The sequence below is a fragment of the Rhinopithecus bieti genome, unplaced genomic scaffold (genome assembly GCF_001698545.2).
Source record: "Rhinopithecus bieti isolate Rb0 unplaced genomic scaffold, ASM169854v2 scaffold_5022, whole genome shotgun sequence".
Taxonomy (NCBI): Eukaryota; Metazoa; Chordata; class Mammalia; order Primates; family Cercopithecidae; genus Rhinopithecus; species Rhinopithecus bieti.
In genome coordinates, this window is record NW_016804965.1 from 217,528 (window position 1) to 243,878 (window position 26,351).

The window sequence follows — 26,351 nt, forward strand, 5'->3', positions numbered from 1 at the left end:
GTAGAAAACAGGTTGCAAGAGATCATCCAAAATTTAACAGAGACAAAGAGAAAAATATAAAAGAGGTTAAAGGACATGATGGAAAGAATTGTAAGGTCTAACATATCTAACATAACTTTCAGAAAGAAATAAAAAAAAGGAGACACAATATTTGAAGATTTGATGGCAGAGACTATTCTAGAATTGATGAAATACACCAATCCATAGAACCAGCCAGGATAAATTAAAGAGCACAGTGATTCCCTGTTGTAATTCCAGCACTTTTGGAGGTTGAAGCAGACGGATCACGAGGTCAGAAGATGACCATCCTGGCTAACATGGTGAAACTCCGTCTGTACTAAAAATCCAAAAATTAGCTGAGTGTGATGGCGCACACCTGTAGTCCCAGCTACTCGGGAGGCTGAGGCACGGAGAATCACTTGAACTTGGGAGGTGGAGGTTGCAGTGAGCTGACATCGTGCCACTGCACTCCAGCCTGGTGACAGAGTGATACTCTGTCTAAAAAAAAAAAAAAGAGAGAGAGAAACCCATCTTTAAAACATCTTAGTCACATTGAAGAACAAAAGACAAGGATTTTGGGCCAGGTGCGGTGGCTCACGCCTGCAATCCCAGCACTTGGGGAGGCCAAGGCAGGCAGATTACCTAAGGTCAGGACTTTGAAACCAGCCTGGACAATGTAGTGAAACCCCATCTCTACAAAAAATACAAAAAAACAAATTAGCCAGGCATGGCAGCAGGCGCCTGTAATCCCAGCTACTCGGGAGGCTGATGCAGGAGAATCACTTTAACCTGGGAGGCAGAAGTTGCAGTGAGTCAAGATTGTGCCACTGCACTCTAGCCTGGGAAACAAGAGCAAAACTCCGTCTGAAAAAAAAAAAAAAAGACAAGGATTTTAAAAGCAATCTTACTTGTCAATAGCAAATATGGAAGCTAAAACTGTGGAACTAAAAAACTATGAAACTATGTCTCCAATATACTGAAAGAAGACATCAATCTATATTTATTGACAAACTCTCTTAATAAGTTACATTTCTTTTTTAAAAGAGCATGATAAAGATGTTTTCAGACAGTAAAAACAAATTTTTCTAACGGCAGACTCAATTTAAAAGATATAATTCAGGCAGAAACAGTTATCAGATGAAATAACTGAGTTGTAAAAAAAAATTTTTTTAAACAGTAAATATGTCAGTAAAACCAAATAATTATTGAATATAAAACAGTAATAAAATGTGTGAGGCTTAAAATTGAGAAAATCTAAAATATGAAAGTAATGTATAAGTCAGAAAGAGGTTGATCAGGGTTAAAGTGTTATAAAATTCTTGTATTGTTCAAGAGGAGAGTAAAGATAATAATTGGCTTTAAATTTTGACAAATTAAGTATGTTTGATAAATTTTCAGGGTAATTCCAAAAGAACAGAAAAGAGAATATAATTTCCAAATCAGAGGACAGAAGGAAATTAAATAAGAAAAGACACTCTGACAATTTAAAAGAAAATAAAAGAGAAATAGAAAAAAACATGTCAACTAAAAGTGATAAATAAAATGATAAAAAATTACCAAAAGTTAGGTATATGTATATATCTTATTATGTATCCAGCAGTGTTCTTAGCACTTTATGTATATTAACTCACTCAAAGTTATAATGATGCTATGAGGTAAGGTTGTTATTATAACCATTTTACAAATGAGAAAACGGGGGCACAGACTGTGTAACTAGGCCAGCGTTACACGGGTAGGAAGTAATAGAGCTGATATTCAAACCAAGGCAGTGTTTCTCAGATGTCTGTTCTCTTCAAGACTATTTCTATATTGCCTCTCACAAAAGTAGGTTAATAGAAAAGATCAAAATACATTATATTGATGGTAATAAATACCAATGGATATAATACTCTATTTAAAAGAAAAATATTGTCAGACCGAATTTTAAAAACCCAAGCTGCATTAAAAAATAAGGATAAAAGTAGAGAGTAAAATGATGAAAACATATTTACCACACAAACACTGGTGGGAAGAAAGCTAATGTAAGTATATTTTAACAGACAAAATAAAATATAAGGCAAAAGCATTTCTGGAGCTAGAAGTAACTCCATAATAATAAAATGTTTAGTTCACCAAGTAGCTGTAAATATTCTAAAGTTATATACACTAATAACATAACCTCAAAATCAAAATCATAAATCAAAAATCAAGAGAACTCTATAGAGGAACAGAAGACTTCATCATCACAATGGAAAATTTGACTGCTTTCAGCACCTAACTCATGAAATCAAGCAAGGAAATCTTATGTAGAATTTGAAAAGGACTACGTCGTGGACTGAATTGTGTCTCCCCCAAAATTCGTATGTTGAAGTCCTAATTCCTAGTACCTTACAGTATGATCATATTTGGAGATAGGGTCTTTAAAGAGGTAACTAAATTAGACGGAGGTCACCAGAGTGGGCCCTAATCCAATAGGACTGGTGTCCTTACAAGAAGAGATTTGGACACCGAGGAAACACCATGTGAAATCACAGGGAGATGAACAGCTACCAAACAAGAAGAGGGGTCTCAGAAGAAACCAACCCTGCTACCTTGATCTCTGACTTCTGACCTCCAGAACTGTGAGAGAATAAATTTCTGTTGTTTAAAGCCCCAGTCTGTAGTAGTTTGTTATGGCTGCCTTAGCAAACTAATATATACAATAAATTAGCTTTATGCAATAGACATATATGGAACAATGAACCTAACAAATGCAGAATGTGTTGTTTTGAAGCAATGTGGAACATTTATAAAAATTGGCTAAGTTCCAGGCTGTACAGCAAGTTCTAAGACATTTCAAAGCACTGGTATCATAGTGTTGACATTTTCTAATCACAGAGCAGTCAAGTTAGATACAAACAACAACTAACCTCGAAATCCCAAGATTGAAAATTAAGATATACACAGGCCTAGCTTATAGATTAAAGAAAAAAATCATAATAGAAATCAGAAAATATTTAGAACTCAGATGATGAGAACAATATAAGAACGTCTGTGTGTGTGTGTGTGTGTGTGTGTGTGTGTGTGTGTGTGTGTGAAGCTGAAGTATAACTTATAGGAAAATTTAAAATTTATAGTCTTAAATTTTTAATGTAAGAACAGAGGAAGGACTGAAAATTAAGAAGCATAAAAGGAAGTTTGAAAATGAACAAAATAAACTGAGAAGAAAGAAAGAGAAATTAAGTAGAACCAATCAACAAAACCAAAAGTTGTTTATTTGAGAAGACTGATAAGATCTGGTGAGAATGGCTAAAAAAAAAAAAAAACAGAGAGAAAGCAGAAATGACCAATGTAAAGAATAAAAAATAGAACAATCATGCAGATACTATAGATGTGTAAAAGGTAAGAGGAAATCTTGAAGAAATCATTTTTTCTTTTTGTAAATAAAAAAGAAGGGAAATCCAACTGGTCTATAAACATTAAATAAATTAAATCAATAGTTTAAAATTTGCACAGTTACACGCTAGCCCAGAAAGTTCTTCAAAATCCTGTAGAAAGAATCCTAGTATTACACAAACTCTCCAAGAGAAGTAAAAAACAAAGGAATACTTTGCAATTTATTTCATGAGGCATAATCTCGATACAAAATACAGTAGGGAAAGTTTGAGGAAGGGAAATTATAGACCACTCTCACTCATTAACATTGTCACAAACATCTCAAACAAAATATTGACAGCTCATTTCATCAAATAATAAAATAGTTAACACATGAAGACTACACTGAGTTTAATTATCTAAGGAGTAGAAGGTTGCTTTAATATTGGAAAACTAATTCATATAATTCATCACATTAACAGATCAAAGGAGAAAAATCAGGACCATCTCAATTGATGAAGAAAAAATATTTGATAAAATTTTAATCCACAATCAAATATGAAGTTCTAACAAAATATGAATAGAAGACAATTTTCTTAACCCAATCAAAAACCTATAGCAAACTTACTAATTATGATGCAATCCTGAAAGTACCTTCTTTTCAACATTTTACTAGTAGTCTTGGCAAACACAGAAAGGCAAGAGAAAAAACTGGGTTCACATACTTGGTGTGGTTTAAAAAATAAAGAAAAAATGATAAGAGATGGAAAGGAAGAATCAAAACTGTCAGTACTCACAGATTGGACAAACAGTTATGTAGAAACCCTAAAGAATCTACAGGTAAATAATTAAAATTAGCAAGAGAGTTTAGCTAGTTTCTTGGATTCAAAATCAATGTTTTAAAAGTACATTTCTATATGCCAAAAGCAAGTAGAAAATACATATATAATTGATTGATAGTAAGAAAATGGTAAAGTATTCAAAATAAATATAACTAAAGATACAGAAAATACATCCTTAGTGAAAGCCAATAAATGGTGAAATATACCATGTCACATATTAAAAGACTCAAATTCTTAAAGGTGTCAATTGTACCTGTGGATCTGTAGATTCACTGCAATTCTAACCAAGATCCTAAAAAGTTTTGCTTAGGGAATTCTTGTTAAAGAACTTGACAAAAACCTGATTTTGAGATTTATATAAGAAAGCAAAATACTACGGATATATGACTCTCCTGAAGTACAAGGGAGGAGGACTTGCTTAAACAGATATTAGGGATTATTATAAATGGGCTTGGTATTGCATAAAATAAACAAAATCACCAATGGACTAGAACAGAAAGCCCAGAAACTGCTCCATATATCTATTGAAACTTAATGCTTATCAAAACCAAAATTAGAAATCAGTGTGCTGAAACAATTTGTTTTCTATCTGGAAAAAAAATGAAATTGGAGTCCCACATCATACCACATGTAAAAAATCAATTCCAGGTGATTAAACTCTTATATGTGTAAAGGCAAAACTATAAAACTTTGAAAATCTATATCAGAGAATATCTTTATATGTTTGAGTTAGTACAGGAATTCTTAATCAAAACACAAAAATCACTAAACATAAAGGCAAAGACTGAAAGCCTGTCAACATTAAAATCAAGAACTTTGATTCATCAAAAGATGCCATAAAGAGTAAAACACCAAGTCACAAACTGGGAGAATATGTTTTAAATAAACATAATCAATGAAGAATCAATATCCAGCATATTTTAAAAATCAGTAAGGAAAAGGCAGATGATACAATCTTAAAACCTGCAAAAGATCTGAATGGGCATTTCATAGAAGGGGAAACCCCAATGAACCATGAACATATGAAAAGATGTTCAACTTTAATCAAGGAGATAAAAACTAGAACCGCAATGGCACACCGTTTACCACCTACAAGATTGTCACACATTTACCATCTGGGGATGTCAAATGTAGACAAGGGTGTGGGGCAACAGGGACTCTCGTTAACTGTTAGTGGGAATGTAAATTAGTGCAATGATTTTGCAGAACTGCTCAGTGTTACCTAATGAGTTATATAAGTGTGTATCCTTTGACTAAATAATTACATCCTCTGTATACATATACCTAGAAAAACTCTAGCATTCATGCACTAGAAAATACATGCAAGAACATTCATAGCAGCACCGTTTGTAATGGCAAATGTGGACGGTACTCAAATGTCCATTAGCAGTAGAATGGATAAGTAAATTATGGGATGGCCTCCCAAAATATTATACAACAGTGAAAATACATGAATGACAGCCACAATGTGAATGAATCTCAGAAGGACAACGCTGAATGGAGCACACATAGACATAAAATGGGAATAACAGACACTGTGGGCTGCTAGAGTGGGGAGGGGAGAAGGGGGCATGGGTTAAAAAACTAACTATTGGGTACTATGCTCACTACCTGGGTAACAGGATCTGTACCCCACACTTCAGCATCTCACAATATACCATGTAGCAACCCTGCACATGTACAGGGTTTAAAATAAAAGTTGAAACTATTTTTTAAAAAAAGAAATATTACACAGTAAAAATAAAGCAAGCTGAAGAAAGATAATTATTGCGTATAAATCTATTCATTTGGAGTTCAAAAATAGGGAAAACCAAGCAGTATGCCATTAGGATTATAAATAAAGTTGTAATACTAAAAAGAATAGCAAGAACTGGTCACACATGATTTAAGATCATTACATCTGAGGAGGGAAGAGCAAACAAGGAGCTCTAAAGGTGATGGTAACATTCTTTTTCTGAGGTAGAAACCCAGGTCATATTTATTTGTATCTATTTAATATTTGAGAAAAACAACAGATAAAGGAGTTAGGTAAATTATCCCCAGAACCTCAACTAGTAACTTAGAGAGCTGAGGCCTGAGCCAGGATTGTCTGACTCCGCAGCCCTCTGTCCTAGTCCCTGGGGTAGACTGCCCTCAAGTTAGCTGGTGTAAAAGGCTGAGTCACCTTTTTGCTGTCCCTTTTCGGGAATTTTAATACCTTCCTTAGGCCTGTGATATCCTCCACTCGCTATGCTGCATGAATTTGCAGAGAACAAAGGACTCTCCTTTTCTGAAGGAAGGGTGTTCAGTTTCTTTCTCTAGTCAAATCTTGGCCTACCTTCTCCCCTACTATATATTTTTAAGATTGAAATGAGATTCACATAACTTAAAACCAACCACTTTAAAATGAACACTTCAGTGGCATTGAATACAAATACAGCTAATGTATGACTCACACTTTGTCTAATTGCAAAACATTTTTATCTCCCCAAAAGGAAACCCAGTCCCCATTAAACAGTTGCTCCCTATTTTTCCTGTGCCACAGGCCCTGGCAACCAGCAATCTACTTTCTGCCTCTTTGGATTTACCTATTCTGAATATTTAATATAAATCGAATCGTACAATGTCTGTCCTTTTGTGTTTGACTTCTTCCATCTAGCATGATCTTCCCAGGTTCATCCACATTGTAGCATCCACATGTATCACTACCTCATTGCTTTTTACGGCTGAATAATATTTCACCTCCCCTCTATATTTTTGCATTGTTCTCCATGGAGTCTCTCAAGTCCTTTTCCCCCTTTCCTAGGTAATCCTACCACTCTTGCACTTCTCTAGCAAACTGTTGGGGATTCCAGCTACTTCCAATTATCATGTTTCATTTTGATGGTTTGAACCTTTGTCTAAGCATATCTCAGTTTGGGTTTCTTTGCAAAAATAGTCATTGCACAACTTCTGCTTCATTCGATTACCTGATAAAACTATTCAATAGAACAGTGCAATATGACTCTACCTGCCTTGCCTGGCATGCAAAGCGCCATTCACCATCTTATCCACAAGAATATGGAGAGAGGCTGTGATAGTTCTTTGCTTGTACTAAGATTGGTCCCTTCTAGAGTGCACCATCCCCAGAGTCCCCTACCCCTCAACTCCTCCTCCTTCTTAAAGTCTTCTTTAAATGTCACTTCCTGGGAAAGTGTCCTCAACCTGCATGCAGGTGAGGCCCCAAGTGCTCACTTTCACAGCCCCTGTACTTCTCCTTTGGCAGGCTTATGTACCTGTAAATTAACTAGTTCTCTGTGTGATTATTTATTTAATATTTTTGTCCCCATCTCCCTTGCTAGTTTGTAAGGTCCAAAGTACCAGGAACTATGTCTTTACTTTCTCTAGCCCCTGGTATAGCATCAGGCAAATACTAAGTGATCAGTAAATGTTTGCTGTCCGAAGACTATCTCAATAAACCTGACCAGTCAGTTTGCTCACTGAAACTTGATGGCCAAAAATCAAAGAAATCTTGGGTTCACTTTGAGCTGCTTTTTTGGGGGAGCATTCAGAGCTGACAAACCTGTCCAACTGCTCTGCCCTAAGACCTTGATGGGACTTTCTTGCTGTTTCCGTATAAAGAAGAAGCACAGCATTCTTGACTAGTTGCAAGCATTGTTTTCCATACATTATTTCTAGAAATTGATTCCTTTTGATTGGGGGAAAGGGGTAGGAAGAAGCATGAAATGTGGGGAGTGGCAAAAAGGAGAAAGATGAATTTAATCTCTTCCTTGGTGCCTTTTTCCTGGGCAGTAAGATGTGATAAATACTAAATAGCAATGTAATAAATGTCGCAATATCTTGGCCAAGAGCGAGAGTCTAATTACAAGCCATATGGCCTCTTCATCTCAGTGGTTTTGTGGTTGTGAATGTATTTGGGTTTTATCCAGGTGAGTGGCAAGAACAGTTAAGCAGTCAACAGATTTTCTATGAACTGAATCTCACATTTTAGATCCAAGGTCAATAGTATAAAACTCTTTTCTTTTATTCTCCCTCCTTTAAAAAAATTTGGGCAATCATGACTCAGTTTTTTGTTTTGTTTTGTTTAGGGTTTTTGTTTTGTTTTGTTTTGTTTTTTAGGGTTTAGCTGGAAATTTTGGTTGGAGGTCATTTTACTGCCTTCAGCTTGGAAAAATCAAACTGAATTTAGCTCTTACATTGTGGGTTTGCTTTGCCAAGGTGTACAGAGGTAACTGATTCCAATTTGGGCTCTTGCTCCATACCTTCTCTCTCTCTCTCTCTCTCTCTCTCTCTCTGTCACACACACACACACACACACGCATGCATGCACGCACACATACTACATACACACACATTGTCCCACGAAATAAAGCTCTCTCTCAAGATGGTCTGTAAGGCCCTCATAGTAGAATTCTATTTCATTGTGGTCTTCAGCTGCTAGAGGAGTATAGGGTCTAGGTGAGCTTTTTTTAAACATACCACCCAAAATTTCACAAAGTAGAACTCCTAATTTGTGAGCATATGAAAGTAAGGGAAATAAGTTGGTACCTATTACCTTTTACCTTTAAGGTTTCAAATTTTCAAAGACAACAAAACTGGGGAAGTGTTCCCCCAAGACACTATCTATCTTCCATTTGATCTTGATTGATTCATAAGAACAATAGAATGCCTCTGTGTTCTTGGGATCCCATTGGGAGTATATTTCTATTTTAAGAAAGACATAGGAATCCACTTTTAAGTTCTGTAGTTGCCAGTGAATACTGAAGATGCCACTGTTTGAACTTTCCCCCATTTATTTCTTAAAGGTAGAAGCTGGATTATATTTTCTGATATGGTTTAAAGGGACATAAAAACCCAAACAAATCTATCCCCTTTGCTGCCAAATCCCACACTGTACCACCACTATTGAACAGAGTTTGGTACAATTTTATATCGTCAAAAGGTATCTTAGACTTCAACTAGAGTCAAGGACTAGGCATGTTTGAATATGCACACAATAACAAATACACAAGACAAAGTCTTAGATATATAATTAGAATTGTTAAAACTCTCTTAAAGCAGGTGAGAAATATTTCTAATAGTTTTTATAAGTCAACAATTAAGAAGGATTTGATATTTCAAATTTGGATTTTCATAAATTAAGAAATAGTTATAATGTCCTATAACATGTACTTAAAAGTGAAATTTGTGGTGTTTGGTCAAATCTCATTTTGAGTAGGAATCCCTATGTGTCAAGAGAGGTGACTGGATCATGGAGACGGTTTCCCCCAAGCTGTTCTCATGATAGTGAGTTCTTACAAGATCTGATTGGGTTAAAAGTGTGACACTTCCCTTTCACTCACTCCTCTCTCTCCTGTCACCTTGTGAAGAAGGTGTTTGCTTCTCCTTCACCTTCCTCCATGATTGTAAATTTCGTGAGGCCTCCCCAGCCATGCAGAACTGCGAGGTCCATTAAACCGCTTTTGTTTATAAATTACTCAGTCTCAGGTGGTATTTTTATAACAGAGTGGCATTTTCATAACAGACTAATACAGAAAATTGGTACAGGCAGAGTGGGGTACTGCTATAAAGACAACCTGAAAATATGGAAGTGACTTTGGGATTGGGTAACAGGCAGAGGTTGGAACAGTTTGGAGGGCTCAGAAGAAGACAGGAAGATGTGGGAAAGTTTGGAACTTTCTAGATACTTGTTGAATGGCTTTGACCAAAATGCTGATAGTGATATGGACAATGAAGTCCAGGCTGAGGTCATCTCAGACAGAGATGAGGAACTTGTTGGGAACTGAAGCAAAGGTCACTCATGCTATGCTTTAGCAAAGAGACTGACAGCATTTTGCCCCTGTCCTAGAGATCTGTGGAACTTTGAACTTGAGAGAGATGATTTAGGGTATCTGGTGGAAGAAATGTCTAAGCAGCAAAGCATTCAAGAGGTGATCTGGCTGATTCTGAAAGCCAGTTATACGTGTTCACAAAGAGATGGTTTGAAATTGGAATTTATGTTTAAAAGGCAAGCAGAGCATAAGGTTTGGAAAATTTGTAGCCTGACTATATGACAGAAAAGAAAAATCCATTTTCTGGGGAGGAATTCAAGCCTGCTGCAGAAATTTACGTAAGTAACGAGAAACTGAATGTTAATAGCCAAGATCATGGGGAAACTGTCTCCAGGGCATGTACAGACCTTCACAGAAGGCCCTCCAATCACAAGCCTGGGGACCTAGGAGAAAAAAAATGGCTCCTTGGGCCAGGTCTAGGGCCCCACTGCTCTGTGCAGCTTCAAGACTTGGTGCCCTGCACCCAGCCACTCCAGCTCCAGATGAGGCTGAAAGGGGCCAAGGTACTCTTCAGAGAGTGCCTCAAACCTTGGTGGCTTCTACATGGTATTGGGCCTGCTGGTGTGCAGAACACAAGAGTTGAACTTTGAGATCCTCTGCCTAGATTTCAGAGGATGTATGGAAATGCCTGGATGTCAAGGCAGAAGTCTGTTGCAGGGGTAAAACCCTCATGGAGAGCCTCTGCTAGGGCAATGCAGAAGGGAAATATGGGTTTGGAGCCCCCACACACAGTCCCCACTGGGGCACTGCTTAGTGGAGCTGTGAGAAGAAGGCCACCATCCTCCAGACCCCAGAAAGGTAGATCCATCAATAGCTTGCACCAAGAGCCTGGAAGAGTCACAGGCACTCAATGCCAGCTAGGAAAAGCAGCTGCAAGGGCTGTACCCTGCAGAACCCTGCAAAGCCACAGGGACAGAGCTGCCCAAGGCTGTGGGAGCCCACCTCTTGCATCACCCTGCCCTGGATATGAGACATAAAATCAAAGGAGATTTTGGAGCTTTAAGATTTAATGACTGCCCAGCCAGGTTTCAGACTTGTCTGGGGCTTGTGGTCCCTTTGTTTTGACCAGTTTCTCCCATTTGGATTGGGAACATTTACCCAATGCCTGTACCTCCATTGTATTTTGGAAGTAACTAACTTGCTTTTGCTTTTACAGGCTCATAGGTAGAAGAGACTTGTCTTGTCTCAGATGAGACTTTGGACTTGGACTTTTGAGTTAATGCTGGAATGAGTTAAGACTTTGGGGGACTGTTGGGAAGGCATGATTTGTTTTGAAATGTGAAAAGGACATGAGATTTGGGAGGGGGCAGGGGCAGAATGATATGTTTTGGCTCTGCGTCCCTATCAAATTTTATCTCAAATTTTAACTTTCATGTGTCAACGGAGGGACCTGGTGAGAGGTGACTGGATTATGGGGCTGGTGTCCCTTATCCTGTTCTCACGATAGTGAGTGAGTTCTCATGAGATCTGAAGGTTTAAAAGTATGGCACTTCCCCTTTGCTCACTCTCTTTCTCTCACCTGCTGCCCTGAAGAAGGTGCTTGCTTCTCCTTCACTTTCTGCCATGATTGTAAGTTTCCTGAGGCGGCCTCAGCCATGTAGAACTGTGAGTCAATTAAACTTCTTTTGCTTATAAATTACCCATTCTCTGGTTGTATCTTTATAACAGTGTGAAAACAGACTACTACAGTAACTGAATTCAAATCATACATGTATTTCCCTAGTTAACCCCTGTTCCTTTCTCTTATTTGTTCATACAGTAAGATATAAGAAGACAAAGTGTTAAGTAGCTATTACTTTTATTCTGGAGTAAAGATTGCCCCATAGTAGTTTTACTATACTTTGCATCTTGACATTTCTGGATAAAAGATGGGGAGAATAATAGAAGAAAGAACTGCTAACCATATTTCCTTAAAATCAGTGCTCATGTACGAAAAATTAATTTCCTGTGGTAATCTTCATATGCTGGTCAAATCTCCAAGTACAGTATAATAATCTGTAACATTGCATTTAGATGGGTAATTAATATAAAGCCCTGGTTCCACTTAGTCTTCCCCATCCCACCTTGTCTCATCTTAATTTGTTTTCTCCTTCCCTAAAACCAGAGTATTATGCTCTGGAGGCATTTTGTCTTTTTCCTTGCCAGTGAGGATTGGCTGCTCTGTTCTTTTAAACATCCTTATATAATGTAGATTTTAAAATGTAAATGTAAAGTTAGCTAATAGTTCCTTCGAAGAAAAATTCTGTTGGCAAAAGTCATCAAACTTGAAATCCCGATTTATAGTCCACATGAGGAAATATCCTCAGTAGTGGCTATATAACTTGCCAAACCCAGTTCAAAATGAAAATGTGAGGTACCTTATTCAAAAATTAAGAATTTTAAGACAGTAACAGCACAGCAGCAAACAAAGTGCTAGAAATCTTAGTGCAACAAGGCAAGAAAAAGAAACAAATGGAATACGGATGTGAATGGAAGAAATAAAACTGTTTCTATTTGTAGATGATATAATTGTCTGCATAGAAAATCCCAAGGAATTTACACACTCACAAAAATCCAAACTGTTAAATGAGTTTAGCAAAGACATGGGATACAAAGGCAACACAGAAAGAAATTGTAAATACTTGCAATGAACAACTGCAAACAAAATTAAAACCAATGCCACTTACAATAGCTCTCTCCAAAATGAAATACTTAGGTACCCATTTAACAAGACATACCAGCTTTGTATGCTGAAAGCTACAAAATGTTCATGAAAGAAATCAAATGAGACCTGGGTAAGTAGAGATACATACTGTGTGATGGATTGGAATATTCAACATAGTAAAGATGTCAATTCTTTCCAAGCGGATCTACAAATTTAATGCAATTTCAATAAAAATCCCAGCAGGAGTCTTCTGTAGATATAGACAACTTGATTCTAAAATTTATATGCAAAGCAAAGATACTAGAAGAGCCAAAATAATTTTGAAAAAAAAAATAAAGTTGGAAGAATCACACTACCTGATTTTAAGGCTTACTTTAAAGCTGCAAGACAGCAAGACAGTGTGGAATTGATGAGATCACATTTCTCTGTCTGATGAATGGCAACAGAGGAACTGTAGACATTTTGGGGATTTGATTAAGGGGATAAAGAGTTAGGGATAGGTTTCAGTTGAATTTAGTGGGATATGTTTTTGTGGTTTGCGGCAACTCTGTGTGTAGTTAATTATTGTTAGCCCTACAAGTGTAGAAATGACTTTAGGTAGATTCCTACACATCGATCAATGGGACGGACTAGAGAATACAGGAATAGGTCCATAGAAATATGACCAATTTTTTTTTTTTTTTTTTGAGACAGAGTCTTGCTCTGTCGCCCAGGCTAGAGTGCAGTGGCACAATCTCTGCTCACTGCAACCTCTGCTTCCCAGGTTCAAGCAATTCTTGTGCCTCAGCCTCCTGATTAGCTGGGATTACAGGCACCTGCCACCATGCTCGGCTAATCATTGTATTTTTAGTAGAGACAGGGTTTCACTGTGTTGGTCAGACTGGTCTTGAACTCCTGGCCTCAAGCGATCCACCAGCCTCAGCCTCCCAAAGCTGGAATTACAGATGTGAGCCACCCTGCCTGACCCTGGCCAACTAATTTTTGGCAAAGAGGGAAAGACAATTCAATGAACAAAGGATACATAGTAGAAGCCGTGTAGAGGATACATAGACCATTTTCAGCAAATGGTCTTAGAACAATTAGATTCCATATTCAAGAAAAAAAAAGAGTCTGGACCTAAACCTCACACTTTATATGAAAATTAACTCAAAATGGGTCATAGATCTAACTGTTAAACATAAAACTCAAAAACTTTTAGAAAACATTGGAGAAAGTCTTTATGACATAAAGGTAGTCTGAGTTCTCAACATAACACCAAAATAAAGCACAATCAATTTAAAAAGAACTGATAAATATGATTTTATCAAAATTTTCCTCTGCAAAGAAGCAGGAAAAGGGCGCAATAATATGTGGATACCACACTTTGGTAAAACAAAAAAAAAATGTACACAAAAATTGTGTAAATGTAATTGTGTTTTGGTATCCTTGAGTGGTGCCTGAGGGTGGACTGTAGAGTTAATGTGGACTCTACGCCCTCCTTTGGTGGTTGAATTTTTATGGGCATCTCTTACTTATAAACAAAGTCCTAAACCTCCTCACCACAGGCAGCTTTCAAATGAGCAGCTGGCTGGAAAAGCCATGCAGAGGTGAGGGTTGATTCCTCAGATTCCTCCCAAGTCTAAAATCCTAAGATTTTATGATTAAATCCTACCTAAGAATGAAGGATTCCCCAAGTAAGAAAAAGTTTGCCATTTTTTAATTAAGTTTTAGAATCACTAAAATAAGATTCTTAAAGCCCTAATGTCATACTAGTGCCTTCTAATGGATTCAAACCTTGATGAATGCTGTTTATTCTTTGTCTTGCGTCACTTGATTTTTAAGTGGCTAGTAGACTCTTTCAAGTGTATTTTCTTAAAGAACCTTAAGTGGGTTCCCTTCTTTTGCAGAGCGGATGCAAGTGCAGTCCATTTAATGGACCACAGTCCAGAAAGCTTAGTCTTCAGATGAAGTCTGATTTTCATTCTTAACCATCCTGAACTCTGGGTTAGTGGAGTACAAACGTGAATCTAGCTAATACAACTAACTGCAAATAAGGCACAGTTCCTTAAAAGGAAAGGGTAGATCCAAGAACAGTGCTGGATTTACTGCACAGTTAATGAAACTTAAGCTCAAGGATCCTCACCTGTGCACAGCCTTCCAAGGGCCTATTGGGGCCCTAAAGATGTATTCATGTTTTTTGTAATTTGCAAAAGAAAGATATTTTGGCCGCAATCAACAAAAACATCTCTTTCCACTTTGACTTCCCTTCCGTCACATTTCTCTGTCTGATGAATGGCAACAGAGGAACTGTAGACATTTTGGGGATTTGATTAAGGGGATAAAGAGTTAGGGTTAGGTTTCAGTTGAATTTAGTGGGATATGTTTTTGTGGTTTGCAGGAACTCTGTGTAGTTAATTATTGTTAGTCCTACGAGTGCAGAAATGTCTTTAGGTAGACTCCCACAGCTCACTGTGCCAATTCACTTGCTGAGGGGACATGAAAATCTAAACCAGAGGTGATGTTACACAATGTGAATGTGTCCATTGGGCTCTGATGCTGGGATTATTAGATGGAGTAAGGACAACAAGGTTTGAAATGTACAAAATCAAAGGTGTTCTGTGGAAATTTCCTCCAAATCTTACATCTTCTATATGAAATAAATTATATAGGTGTTTTCCTGAATTTGACAACAATCCCTAAAAATGTAGACAACATTATCAATAATGAGTCATAAAGCTAAAATAAACTTTTCTAATTTACCAGTAATAAAACTTTTTGATCAAACATGCTAGAGGAAAGGCAGATTTTTCTATTTTTTTCATAGAAAATATTACAAAATGGCCAGGTGTGGTGACTCACGCCTGTAATCCCAACACTTTGGGAGGCCAAGGCAGGAGGATCACGAGGTCAAGAGATCAAGACCACTCTGGCTAATACGGTGAAATCCCATCGCTACCAAAAACACAAAAAATTAGCCAGGTGTGATGGCACATGCCTGTAGTCCCATCTACTCAGGAGGCTGAGGCAGGAGAAATGCTTGAACCTGGGAGGCAGAGGTTACAGTGAGCCGAGATCTTCCACTGCACTCCAGCCTAGGCAACACAGAGACTTCATCTCAATAAAAAGAAAATAAAAAGAAAATACTAAAAAATTATTGCTATATTAATATGAAGAAGCAATCAATGGATATGTAGCCACAAAACCTCAGGGGAAGCGTATTGCAGAGGTGTACCAGAGAGTTAATTAAACAATTGCTATTTTTCTAGATTTTGTGACATTTATGGTATTCTTAAGTATTGAAGCCTTGCAATTTGTTGTGATTTCTTTTTCTCATTCTAAATATATATTCACTTTCAGATTTAATTTTGTGTTCTTTTTCTTAAAGAGGTTTGCCCAAATTGTGTAAATTTCAAGTCCCACAAAATCTGGATCCCTGCATATGAGCTGTTAAATATTTAGAAATAAGATAAAGCTTTTCCTTTTGGTTAAGTATTCTTAATAACATAGTCAAACAGGATCATGGTTTACTTCGTCCAAGATCTGACCTCTGTGATGGAATTGGTAGCTCTGGGGTGTCAGAGCTGAGCACAGTGAGAGACATGTAGATTCATCACCAATCACCCAGCAGGGAGGAAATCTGGGTAGAATCTGGCACCTAGTATGGATTTCTGTTCCAAAAAAGAAATCTTCCACAAAGAAGGTCTACTGAAATGACCTGGTGGAGTTTTTATCTAATTTTAAACAGGAAAGACTGTGGGGTTGTTCAGAGAAGTGTGAAACACTGGATTGGGGATATCTAAGTTCAATTCACCTAGGTTTGGTTTTCCCACTGTAAAGGAAAAGTTCAGTTAGGTTGACCCAGTGGAGGATGTTGAAGATACTCCCCTATCTTGCTGTCTCTTCTGGTCCTCTGTCAGTGACTGAGAACTGGGCTAGGTTGATGGATGTTATGGGAGATCCTGTGGTCTATGGGGCCAGCAATCCCTGACATAATCTTATAACAGTTTCTTTCCTTTACAAGAGCAGATGGGATTCAGACCCTAGGATTGTCATTCTTAGGCAAGCTGTGTCAACGTCATGGACATTTTCCTGAAGAAACAGATATTCCATGCATACATTACTCCTTAACCCATTTACTTGTAATCCTGCTTGCTTGGTCTTCTTGGTGTATACGCCCCCATTAAAAGATTAATTTGTCCTTTTATATCTCAAATAAAGGAAAGGAAAGTTATAATTCTGCTTCACCATGGGCCCACAATTTGGCTTCAAGGTCAGCAATAAAAAATGGTCAGAACACCACCTCTGTTTGCTGGACTGGCCACCTATAGGTCCCCACAGCAAGGGGTCCCAGGTTTCAAGAAAACCCCTTCTGTCCTCTCTGAGCTCCCAATCCTGAAAGAGTCTGGGAGTCTGCACAATTCACATGATTGAAGACCCCTTCCTCTGAGCTAGAGTCAGGGTGGGTAATACCTGGATATTACTTAGCACTGCATTTCATAGGGAATAAAACGTGTGTGGAAGCCTTTAACTGGTCTCTGATGTTTGATGACCTGGAATTTCCATTTCAGTGTGATCAAAAGAATCAGAGTACAACATAGTCCAGAAAAGTAAACTATTCCTAATCTTAGCAGTTCTGATAAAAATGGGCCACTGTCTGAATTATCAAGTAATTCTTTTATTTGGCTGTCTCGGTTTTTTTGAGGATTCAGTGATGAAGTCTGTACTCCAGGATAACTATGAGAGAGAACAATGGGAGAGAATGACAGGAGGATCTTGGCTGTAAGGTGGAGCAGGACAATGGCAGGTCTGACCCCAGCTTCTTTAAACAAAGGCATTGCCCAGAGGCCATGAAGTATTCCTGGTGCTGCGAATCCTGTGAGCTCTCATCTTTCTTTAAACTTTTAAATATTTTTCATTTCTGGATAGAATGAACTTGAATCAAGTACTACATCACAGTCATGCATACACATGGACATATGGAGGTGGGTTAGCAAAGCAAATAGTCCCATCCTTGATGCTGGTTTGGGGCTACTCCTGAAAGAAGCTACATTTCAGATAAAGAAGGACTTCTCTCTCCTAGTTCACCCAAATTCATAATGAAGTCATTAAAAAGAAGCAAAGTCAAGGGTTGGTGACTTTTTTTGATGCCCACTTCCTTCTATTTCAAAGAGGATCCTAAAGGAACTGGCTGAAATGCTTTTTCTGCAAAAAATTTCTACCTTGGTTCTCCTGCCCTGAGCATTTTCATCCAATCCTCCCTGAATCCAGTGCTCACTCTCTTGTAATGAGACCTGAATTGTATTTTCTTTGTTTCATCATCAGCATATTTCGTGATTTTCTTTCTAAAGGCATCAGGAACTGCTTTTCTCTATGCCTGGTAAAGGTATCTGTATTTTCATTCTCCCCAGAAGCTGTACCAAAGCTGACAGTCTGTGAGGTTCCAACCATTTGGTTGTGGGAGTTCTCCTACTACAGTGATAGCTGTCTCTGTGGGACCTGGTGCTTGCTCAGGCCTATGAATGGACACCCACTACCTCTGCTCTCATCGTACCCCACCTTTTTCCATGTCAGATTTGATCTGTGCCTCCAGATCCTCTGGGGACACATAGAAGTCCTCTTCTGGCACTGATGACTTGGGCCGGCAATGCCCACAGCAGCAGTTGCAGCAGCAGCACAGGCAGCAGCAAAAATAGCAGCCTGTCAAGAGGCCAACGATGACAAACAGGGCCTAGGGAAACAGAGGCAAAGCAAAATGAGAATGAGGGGTGACACGGTGAGGGGAGAACCCATGAAATCAAGTCTGCACCCAGTTACCCCCAGAGACCTGAAGACTTCACAGTTCACCCCACAGGCCACATCTTCACCCTCATCCTTACTCCACATAAGAACGATTTCACTTCCTTGAAAATCAATTTCCTGGTAAAGTTTCGCCTAATAAATTAGACCCAGAGGAAATGACTTGTAGCCAAAGTAATGAAGTGTGGAGTTTCTTTTTTTATTCTTAAGCTATATGGTAATCATTATTAAGAGCAGAGCAAAGCAAGACAAAAACCAAAAAACCAACCAACAAAATCTCTGCAGGTTAAACGAGTTAGCAAGCCCCCTGCCCAGAGGAACTGTATCATCCTCACCAGAATGATAAAGAATGAACTGTCCAATACCTCCCCCTCCTACACTCACATTCCTGCTGGTCACCAAGTCCTGGAGAGCTTCTCTCCTCAAGTCTCTTGTATCCTCCCTCATGCTTTTATCCTGGCCAGCAGGGCTTCAGAACAGACCTTCAGTATGTCTAGTCTGGACACTTCAGCAGCCTCCCAACTGGCCTCCCTGCCTCCCCTCTGGCCTCCCTCAAATCCCTGCTGCGCATTGCTGATAGAGTGAACTTTCTGAAACACATGTTATTTTGAACCCAGGCAATGGCGCTCCTGCCTCTGAGATACAGCCAAGTTCCTTATGATGGTGATCTGGCTCTGCCAATGCCTCCCTGCACCAGCACAGCCCTGTTCTTGCCTTTCCTTGCCTCTTATAGCTCTGCTCTCCCTGTGGATTCATCTGTTTGGACGTCCACCTCCCAGTTCCCCAGTCACCTAACAAAATATCCACCTGGTGTGTAAGACTCATCTTAAAGATCCCTTCTATGACATTTTTCATGATCCTGCCCCAAACAATGACTCCCTCCTTTGTCCCCAATTGCATTTCATGCAGACTTCTACTTTGGTGCCTTTTTTAAGTGATATTTTTAGAACATTGATCAGTTTATAGGTCTGTCTCATTGGACTAGACCATGAGCTTCCTGCAAGCTGGCACTGTCAGCTAGTCATCTTTCAGTTCCTCCTACTGAAGGACTTAGTACCTCATATGTGTTAGATGCTTATAAAATACCAGCTGAATTAATGATTGTATCAAGTAATAAACAGATAAATTATTTGTTCTGCCTGGTGAATGGCAGCAGGATTTTCCCCAAAACATAAAAGGTTTGCTCGCTGTTTGTTATAGCTAAAAATTAAAAGAAACTCTCAACTCCTCCAATGTGAAGTTATAAAAGTCAGTTTTGTGAATTGAGCAAAATCAATTTATGATTGTATCAAAAATATGCAATTTGAAATAGAAAGAAAGGGGTTTATACACCTTTAATTAAAGCACAGATTTTGGCCGGGCGCAGTGGCTCAAGCCTGTAATCCCAGCACTTTGGGAGGCCGAGACGGGCGGATCACGAGGTCAGGGGATCGAGACCATCCTGGTTAACCCAGTGAAACCCCGTCTCTACAAAAAAGAAAAAAAACTAGCCGGGCGAGGTGGCGGGCGCCTGTAGTCCCAGCTACTCGGGAGCCTGAGGCAGGAGAATGGCGTGAACCCGGGAGGCGGAGCTTGCAGTGAGCTGAGATCCGGCCACTGCACTCCAGCCTGGGCGACAGAGTGAGACTCCGTCTCAAAAACAACAAAACAAAACACAGATTTTATCTAATTAAGGGAGCAAGAGGGATAAAGAGGACTTGTGTGCCTGAGTACTTCTTCAACAACTTCAGGTAGAAATCTTTAATGCTGACAGCCCTCACCTGCCCCACTCCTGCTTCGTAGACCTGGGCTTCATCTCTGACTCTGGCCCCAGGTGTGAGGTGGAGCCTCTGGTGCCTTGGAGTAGGGGAGCTTCAGTCACATCCTCAAATATATAATCTCTTCGCTACGGAGAATTTACATTTTCGTGGTCTTAGGTAAATCACTCTGAAAACAACTACAACACCCGCCACCTCACTGTCTCCACACCCTCCTGTGCAGTGTTCTTGAGCCATTGCCCCATGAAACTCCTCCCTTTTTAAAGTTATTTTTGTCTTTTTTGTTTCTACTATGCAATTCCCATATTGTTCTCTTCTCTGAACTTTTCTTTTCATTCATACACTGTTTTGTTCTTTATTCCAATTTGATTGTTTGCCTTCTGTGGAAATAACCTCGCTTTATCCCTTACAGTGCTTAGTACAGTACTAGGCACAAGTAGATGTCTAATATTTTTACAAATACGTATCTTTGTGGTACACTGATTCATTCATGTCATGCATATTTAACACATGATTGCTACATGCAGGGCCACTCTGATGGGTGCCGTGAAACAAGGAGAAGGTAAAGATGTTTTTTTGTGGTCTTATGTTTAAAGAACCACACCAGGAATTATGTTGTGTATCTCTCACACTACTGGGCAGATTCTGCTTGTTCGTATTAATTTTGATCAATTTTGTCAGCTTCCAGAGTAAGGAAACTTATTCTCATTTTTATGCAGGCAGGACCTGATGTGCCATCAGATGGATATGTGTAATTATCTGGACCTGCCTCTGCAGTATCTTCCCAAGGAGCAATGTCACGCCCAGAGGTTGGATTCCCAAGCAAACCCACAAAAGCTTGTACGGTCCTATGAACATTCAATCTATTGTCATAAATGACATTGTCAGTGTGTACACTCTCATTCCAAATTCCAAATCTTCTCAACAGGAACTTGTCTCTCCCCTAAGTCTTCAACAATAGAGAAAGGGGTTTCAAATGGGAATCCCAGGTATCCCCGAGAAACAGAACTCTGAAGACTATAGTAACCAAATTAGGCTAGGTTGCAAGAATCCTTTTGAATGCTGATGTACAAAAACATATTCTCTCTCTTCCTGCATACATAAAACTCAATTTAGCAAGATTTAGTGGAAGAAAATAGCAATCAGATACTACTATTAAAACTGCCTTTTTAGATATTTAGTAACTATTATTATGTATTGGAACTTATATGAATGAGAACTGTCCACAAAATATGTTGATGGACTACATGTATGACCCATGTGTAAATATACTTTATCAGAAGATAAGGATATTAATATTCACAAACAAGTAAAAACCATCACCAAACATATATATACTAGAGATTCCTAGGAAACCAAACAAAATTTACCTCACAAAAGTCAATTCTGATTGAACTAAGCCCTTAAAATGTCGCCTTTTCTTGAATAGGTATCCATTTTGCTTTCTGTCCCCGTCTCTGCCTCTCCAATTCCCTGTCCTCCACTAGTAAATTCTCACATTTTCCCCCTCATTTCTTTCTCCTCTACCTCACAGCAGGCTCCAAGTGAGTCTCTGACATAATTACCACTCATTCTCCCCAGTATTGTGTTTGCTGATGTAGCCTATGCTATAGATAGTAAAGGACATGGCTAAATTTGCCCTATAATAATTTATTAAGCAGTTGTCACACTAATAAATTATTTTTGGTTTTGAGCAATGAGTCAGTCCTTAATTAGTCATTATAAAGAGTTAATCTGGAGCTCCAAATTCAAATACAATTAATGTCTAGAAGTATTTTAAATCATGTTGTATCTTACAATTATTTGTTGAGCTAAACCAGAAATGATCCTAAATAATAGCACTCAGTGGAAGCAGTATCTCCTTTCATTTACCAGAGTTTAATAGCAGGAAGGTCAGACTTCCTTTGAGATGGAATCTAAAAGAGTGATTAATATCATGGTGTTACAGGAGATTGTTTGTGAAGAAAGGAAATTCAGATTCACCTTTGCCCACCAGCTGGACAGCATGAAGTAGGTGTTAACATGTTCGTCTCCAAACTGCTCGGCTACGTAGAGTCCCAGCGATCCGTACTTGTCGTATATGCTTCTCTTTGAGATGTCGGTAAGTATTGCGTGGGCGTTGTTGATTTCTTTAAACTTCTCAGTAGCAGCTGGATCATCTGGATTCTTGTCTGGATGGTGTTTCAGGGCCAATTTTCTTTTAAAATAAAAGAAATTTGACAAGAATGAACGATGATGGCATTTTAGAAGGGCACTATTCATTTGTATATTCTTTATTAGTGCAAATACTGTGAAATGGTAAGTTTCAGACTAGCGGTGATTGACAAGTACATTTTCACTAAATGGTGTCCCTTGTTTCGAGTGCACAGGCAAAATAGTACTAATTCTCCCCTCACATTTCCAGAGGAATTCTGAGTATCTGCATGACTGCTGAGCCTGAGAGACATTTGTTGTTGGCAAATATGCGAAATTTCTTTTTACCAAGAAGCTATCAGTAGCCCACCCCTACAGACCTTTAAGAGTTTCAGCAACAGGATAAGTTTACACCAAACTTCCATTTAGAACCAGAAGAATTTTCCACAATTAACAGAATGTCACAACATATATTCTAAAAGTTCAACTCAGCTATCAAAAAAGTCTCTCTTGAACAAAATTAAGACCCCTTCATTAATCTTCCACAAGCCCTGACTATCTCTTGGTTTTCTGAACAAATACTGTGACTTCCTTTGCATTCAAATGCATATTTGGCCTCTTTCTAAATAGGTCTTTCCACTTAATAATCTATATAAATTTTCTTGTGGGCATAAGGCCTTCTCCTTTGTGGATCAGAAAGCAATTCCTGAGGGACTCTGCTGGAAATTCCACCTGACTCCTCTCCCTACTGTGCCTATCATACGTCTATGTAGGAACACACCTTAAGTTTTTGTTTATTGTGTTAGTTTAGATCAAATTGTTTCATTTTAAAACAGTAATGTAAGTCCAGAAGTAAAGCAGAAAAGTAAAGTACACTTTATAAATCAATCTACATGATAAAGGGAACAAATCATATCTATTTTAAGAACTAAAGTATTATTGATTAGGAAGTAGATGAATATTTAAGGAGCTCAGCATCAGGATGCTTTAAATTACCAAACTATTTAAAAGCATAAATCATGATGGATAATCCATTCTAATCTTAAACTCAGAATAAATTTTTAAAAATCAAACAATGATGGCTCATCTTAAATTTATTTAACCAAAACTTTTTTTATCCTGTTTGAAAGATATCTGGGGTATTTATAAATTCTTATAGATAGGACCATTGGAGACATGTTTTCTTACATACAGAATTTATAATGAAATATTTGCTAATAGCATAAAATGCCTTTTGTCATTTTTTACTTTTATGTTTATTTCAGCACTATTGTAAGTATGTTAGAAGTATTAATTTATGAATCCTCACAACAACCCTATGATATGGATATTGTAATTATTTTACAGATGAGGAAATGTAGGCACTGAGAGGTTAAGTTAGTTGCCCAATAGCCACACAGCTATTGATGATAATTAATAGAAGGCTTTGAACACAGGCAAGTGGACCTTGACCACATGCTCTTAACTGCCACTATGCTGCTTCCTATATTTATATTTTTAAATTTAAAAAGCAAGACACATAGAATGTTGAGTAGACCGTTGTGAGGATGTTGGGTTTAGTCTGGGTCATGTGGCAAGTCATTGGAGTGTGTTGGGAAGAAGAGTGATATGAACAGACTTTAGCTTCAGAAGGATCACTCAGTCTTGGAGAGGACAAAGGCAAAAGTGGGGAGACTCTTTCAGGAGGTTCTTGTAGTGATCCAGGCAAAAGTTCATGGTGGTGTGGACTAGTGCAGAAGTGGAGGATACAGTGAGAAGTGGTTGGATTCTGGAAGTATTTTAAGGGCTAGCTAATGGATTGTATATATGGTGGCAGGGAAAAAGAAGAATCAGAATGGTACCAAAATTTTGACCTGAGCAATTTGAAGTTTGGAGTTACCATTTAATGAGATGCCAAGAGATTTCTTTGTCTTTCTTTCTTTTCTTTCTTTCTTTCTTTCTTTCTTTCCTTTTCTTTCTTTTCTTTCTTTTTTTTCTTTCTTTCTTTCTTTCTTTCTCTTTCTTTCTTCTTTCTTCTTTCTTTCTCTCTTTTCTTTTTTCTTCTTTCTTTTCTTTTTTCTTTCTTTTTCTTTCTTTCTTTTCTTTCTTTCTTTCTTTTCTTCTTTCTTTTTTCTTTCTTTCTTTTCTTTTTTTCTTCTTTCTTTCTCTCTCTTTCTTTTTTCTTTCTCTCTTTCTCTCTCTCTCTCTTTCTTTCTTTCTTTCTTTCTTTTTCTTTCTTTCTTTCTTTTTTGTAGTTGGGAAGTGGTTTGCTATGATTTGGAAGTTCTATTCTGGACACCTTTGAGATGCCTATTAGACTTTCAAGTGGCGGTAGAGAGAAATAAGTCTGAAGCTCAGGCAAGATGTACATGTGGGAGTTCTCAGCAGGTAGATGACGATATTTAGAACCAGGGAACCAAAAGAGATTCCCAAGACAGTGAGTCCAAGAAGTAGAATAACTGAGCTTTGGGAAAGGAAAATCAGCAAAGGACACTTAAAAACAAAGGTCAATGATACAGAAGGAAAAGCCCAGAGAGTGGGGGTTCTTGGGAACTAAGTGAAAAATATAGTTCAAGGAGGAGGGTGATCATAATGTGTCAAATGCTGCTCACAGGTTATGGCAGATGAAGACTAAGAATTGACCACTGGGCTGGGCATGGTGGTTCACACCTGTAATCCCAACACTTTGGGAGGCTGAGGCGGGTGGAACACCTGACATCAGGGATTGAAGACCAACATGGTGAAACCCCATCTCTACTAAAAATACAAAAATTAGCTGGGCGTGGTGATGGGTGCCTATAATCCCAGCTACTTAGGAGGCTGAGGCAGGTGAATCACTTGAACCTGGGACACAGAGGTTGCAGTGGGCCGAGATTGCATCATTGCACTCCAGCCTGGGCAACAAGAGCAAAACTGTCTCAAAAAAAAAAAAAAAAAAAGATTGACCACTGAATTTAGTAATGAAAATTATTTTTGGTGGCCTTCACACACAAACACACACACACACACCCATGCATGTGCACACACATGCACACAATTACATGTATGTCTTTATATAGGAAAAAAAAAAACAGAAAAGTAAGCAGAAAATGGAAGGTTATAACCAAAATTAGCAATGTATATAGTTGCACATTGGGAGTACAGATTCAGTTTTAGTTATTTTTGTTAAACTAAGACTTAGTTTTCGTTAGCTAAGTTTAAACTAAAACTGAAGCTGGATGTGGTAGTTTACACCTGTAATCCCAACACTTTGGAAGGGCAAGGTGGGAGGATCATTTGAGGCCAGGAGTTCAAGACCAGCCTGGGCAACATAGTGAAATCCTACCTCTACAAAAAATTTAAAAATTAACTGGATGTAATGACACATACCTGTAATTTCAGCTACTTGGGAGGCTGAGGTGGGAGGATTACTTGAACACAGGAGTTTAAGGCTGCAGTGAGCTATGACTTGTACCATTACACCCAGCCTGGGCGACAGAGCAGGCCCCATTTGTAAAAATAAATAAACTAAAACAGGTTTTGTGAAACTTTTCATTTTGTTTGTTATAAAACTCTGCATATTACTTGTGTAACTTTTCCCCTGAACATTTTAAAGCTTTAGTCACAGATTTTGTTCTCTTTGAACAGTTGGAAGTTCAGAATTTGTTTCCTTGAATGACTCATTACCAAGGAAGGAAAATCTACAAAGGAAGATTTTTTTAAAAAAAGGAAGAAAGGAAGAAAAGTCCTCAAACTGCAACAATACTATGTTGGTCATCAAAAAGCCTTAAGTGGATATTTTAAGCATGTTAATTCTAATGGCTTAATATTCCTGGAATTCTCACTCTGGGCCCTGAAATACAAATTGCAGCATTTCCCCTCCATGGTTCCAAAGATATCATGTCTCGGCCAATCAAATGAAAGGGCTGTCACTTCTGCCTTGAAAGAAAGAAATCTCCAGGCAGGTAGATCACTTGAGGTCAGGAATTTGAGACCAGCCTCGTCAACATGCCCGTCTCTACTAATTAGCCAGGTGTGGTGGCACATGCCTGTAATCCCATCTACTTGGGAGGCTGAGGCAGGAGAATCGCTTGAACCT

The 26,351-nt window shown here is 38.3% G+C and overlaps 1 protein-coding gene across 3 annotated transcripts in view; it reads right to left on the reverse strand.

Moving 5' to 3' along the window:
- The window catches only part of DNAJC5B (DnaJ heat shock protein family (Hsp40) member C5 beta), an 82,413-nt gene that overhangs the window by 1,787 nt on the left and 54,275 nt on the right, over positions 1 to 26,351 (reverse strand). For 2 of the 3 annotated variants that reach the window (XM_017870782.1, XM_017870783.1), the window contains exons 4-5: positions 22,145 to 22,358; positions 18,165 to 18,336 (exon numbers count right to left, since the gene is read on the reverse strand). In XM_017870782.1, coding sequence (XP_017726271.1) covers positions 18,165 to 18,336; positions 22,145 to 22,358 — 386 coding nt within the window. Of the gene's footprint in view, positions 1 to 17,279; positions 17,343 to 18,164; positions 18,337 to 22,144; positions 22,359 to 26,351 lie in introns of those variants that run through there. The other variant, XM_017870785.1, reaches the window with a different exon arrangement.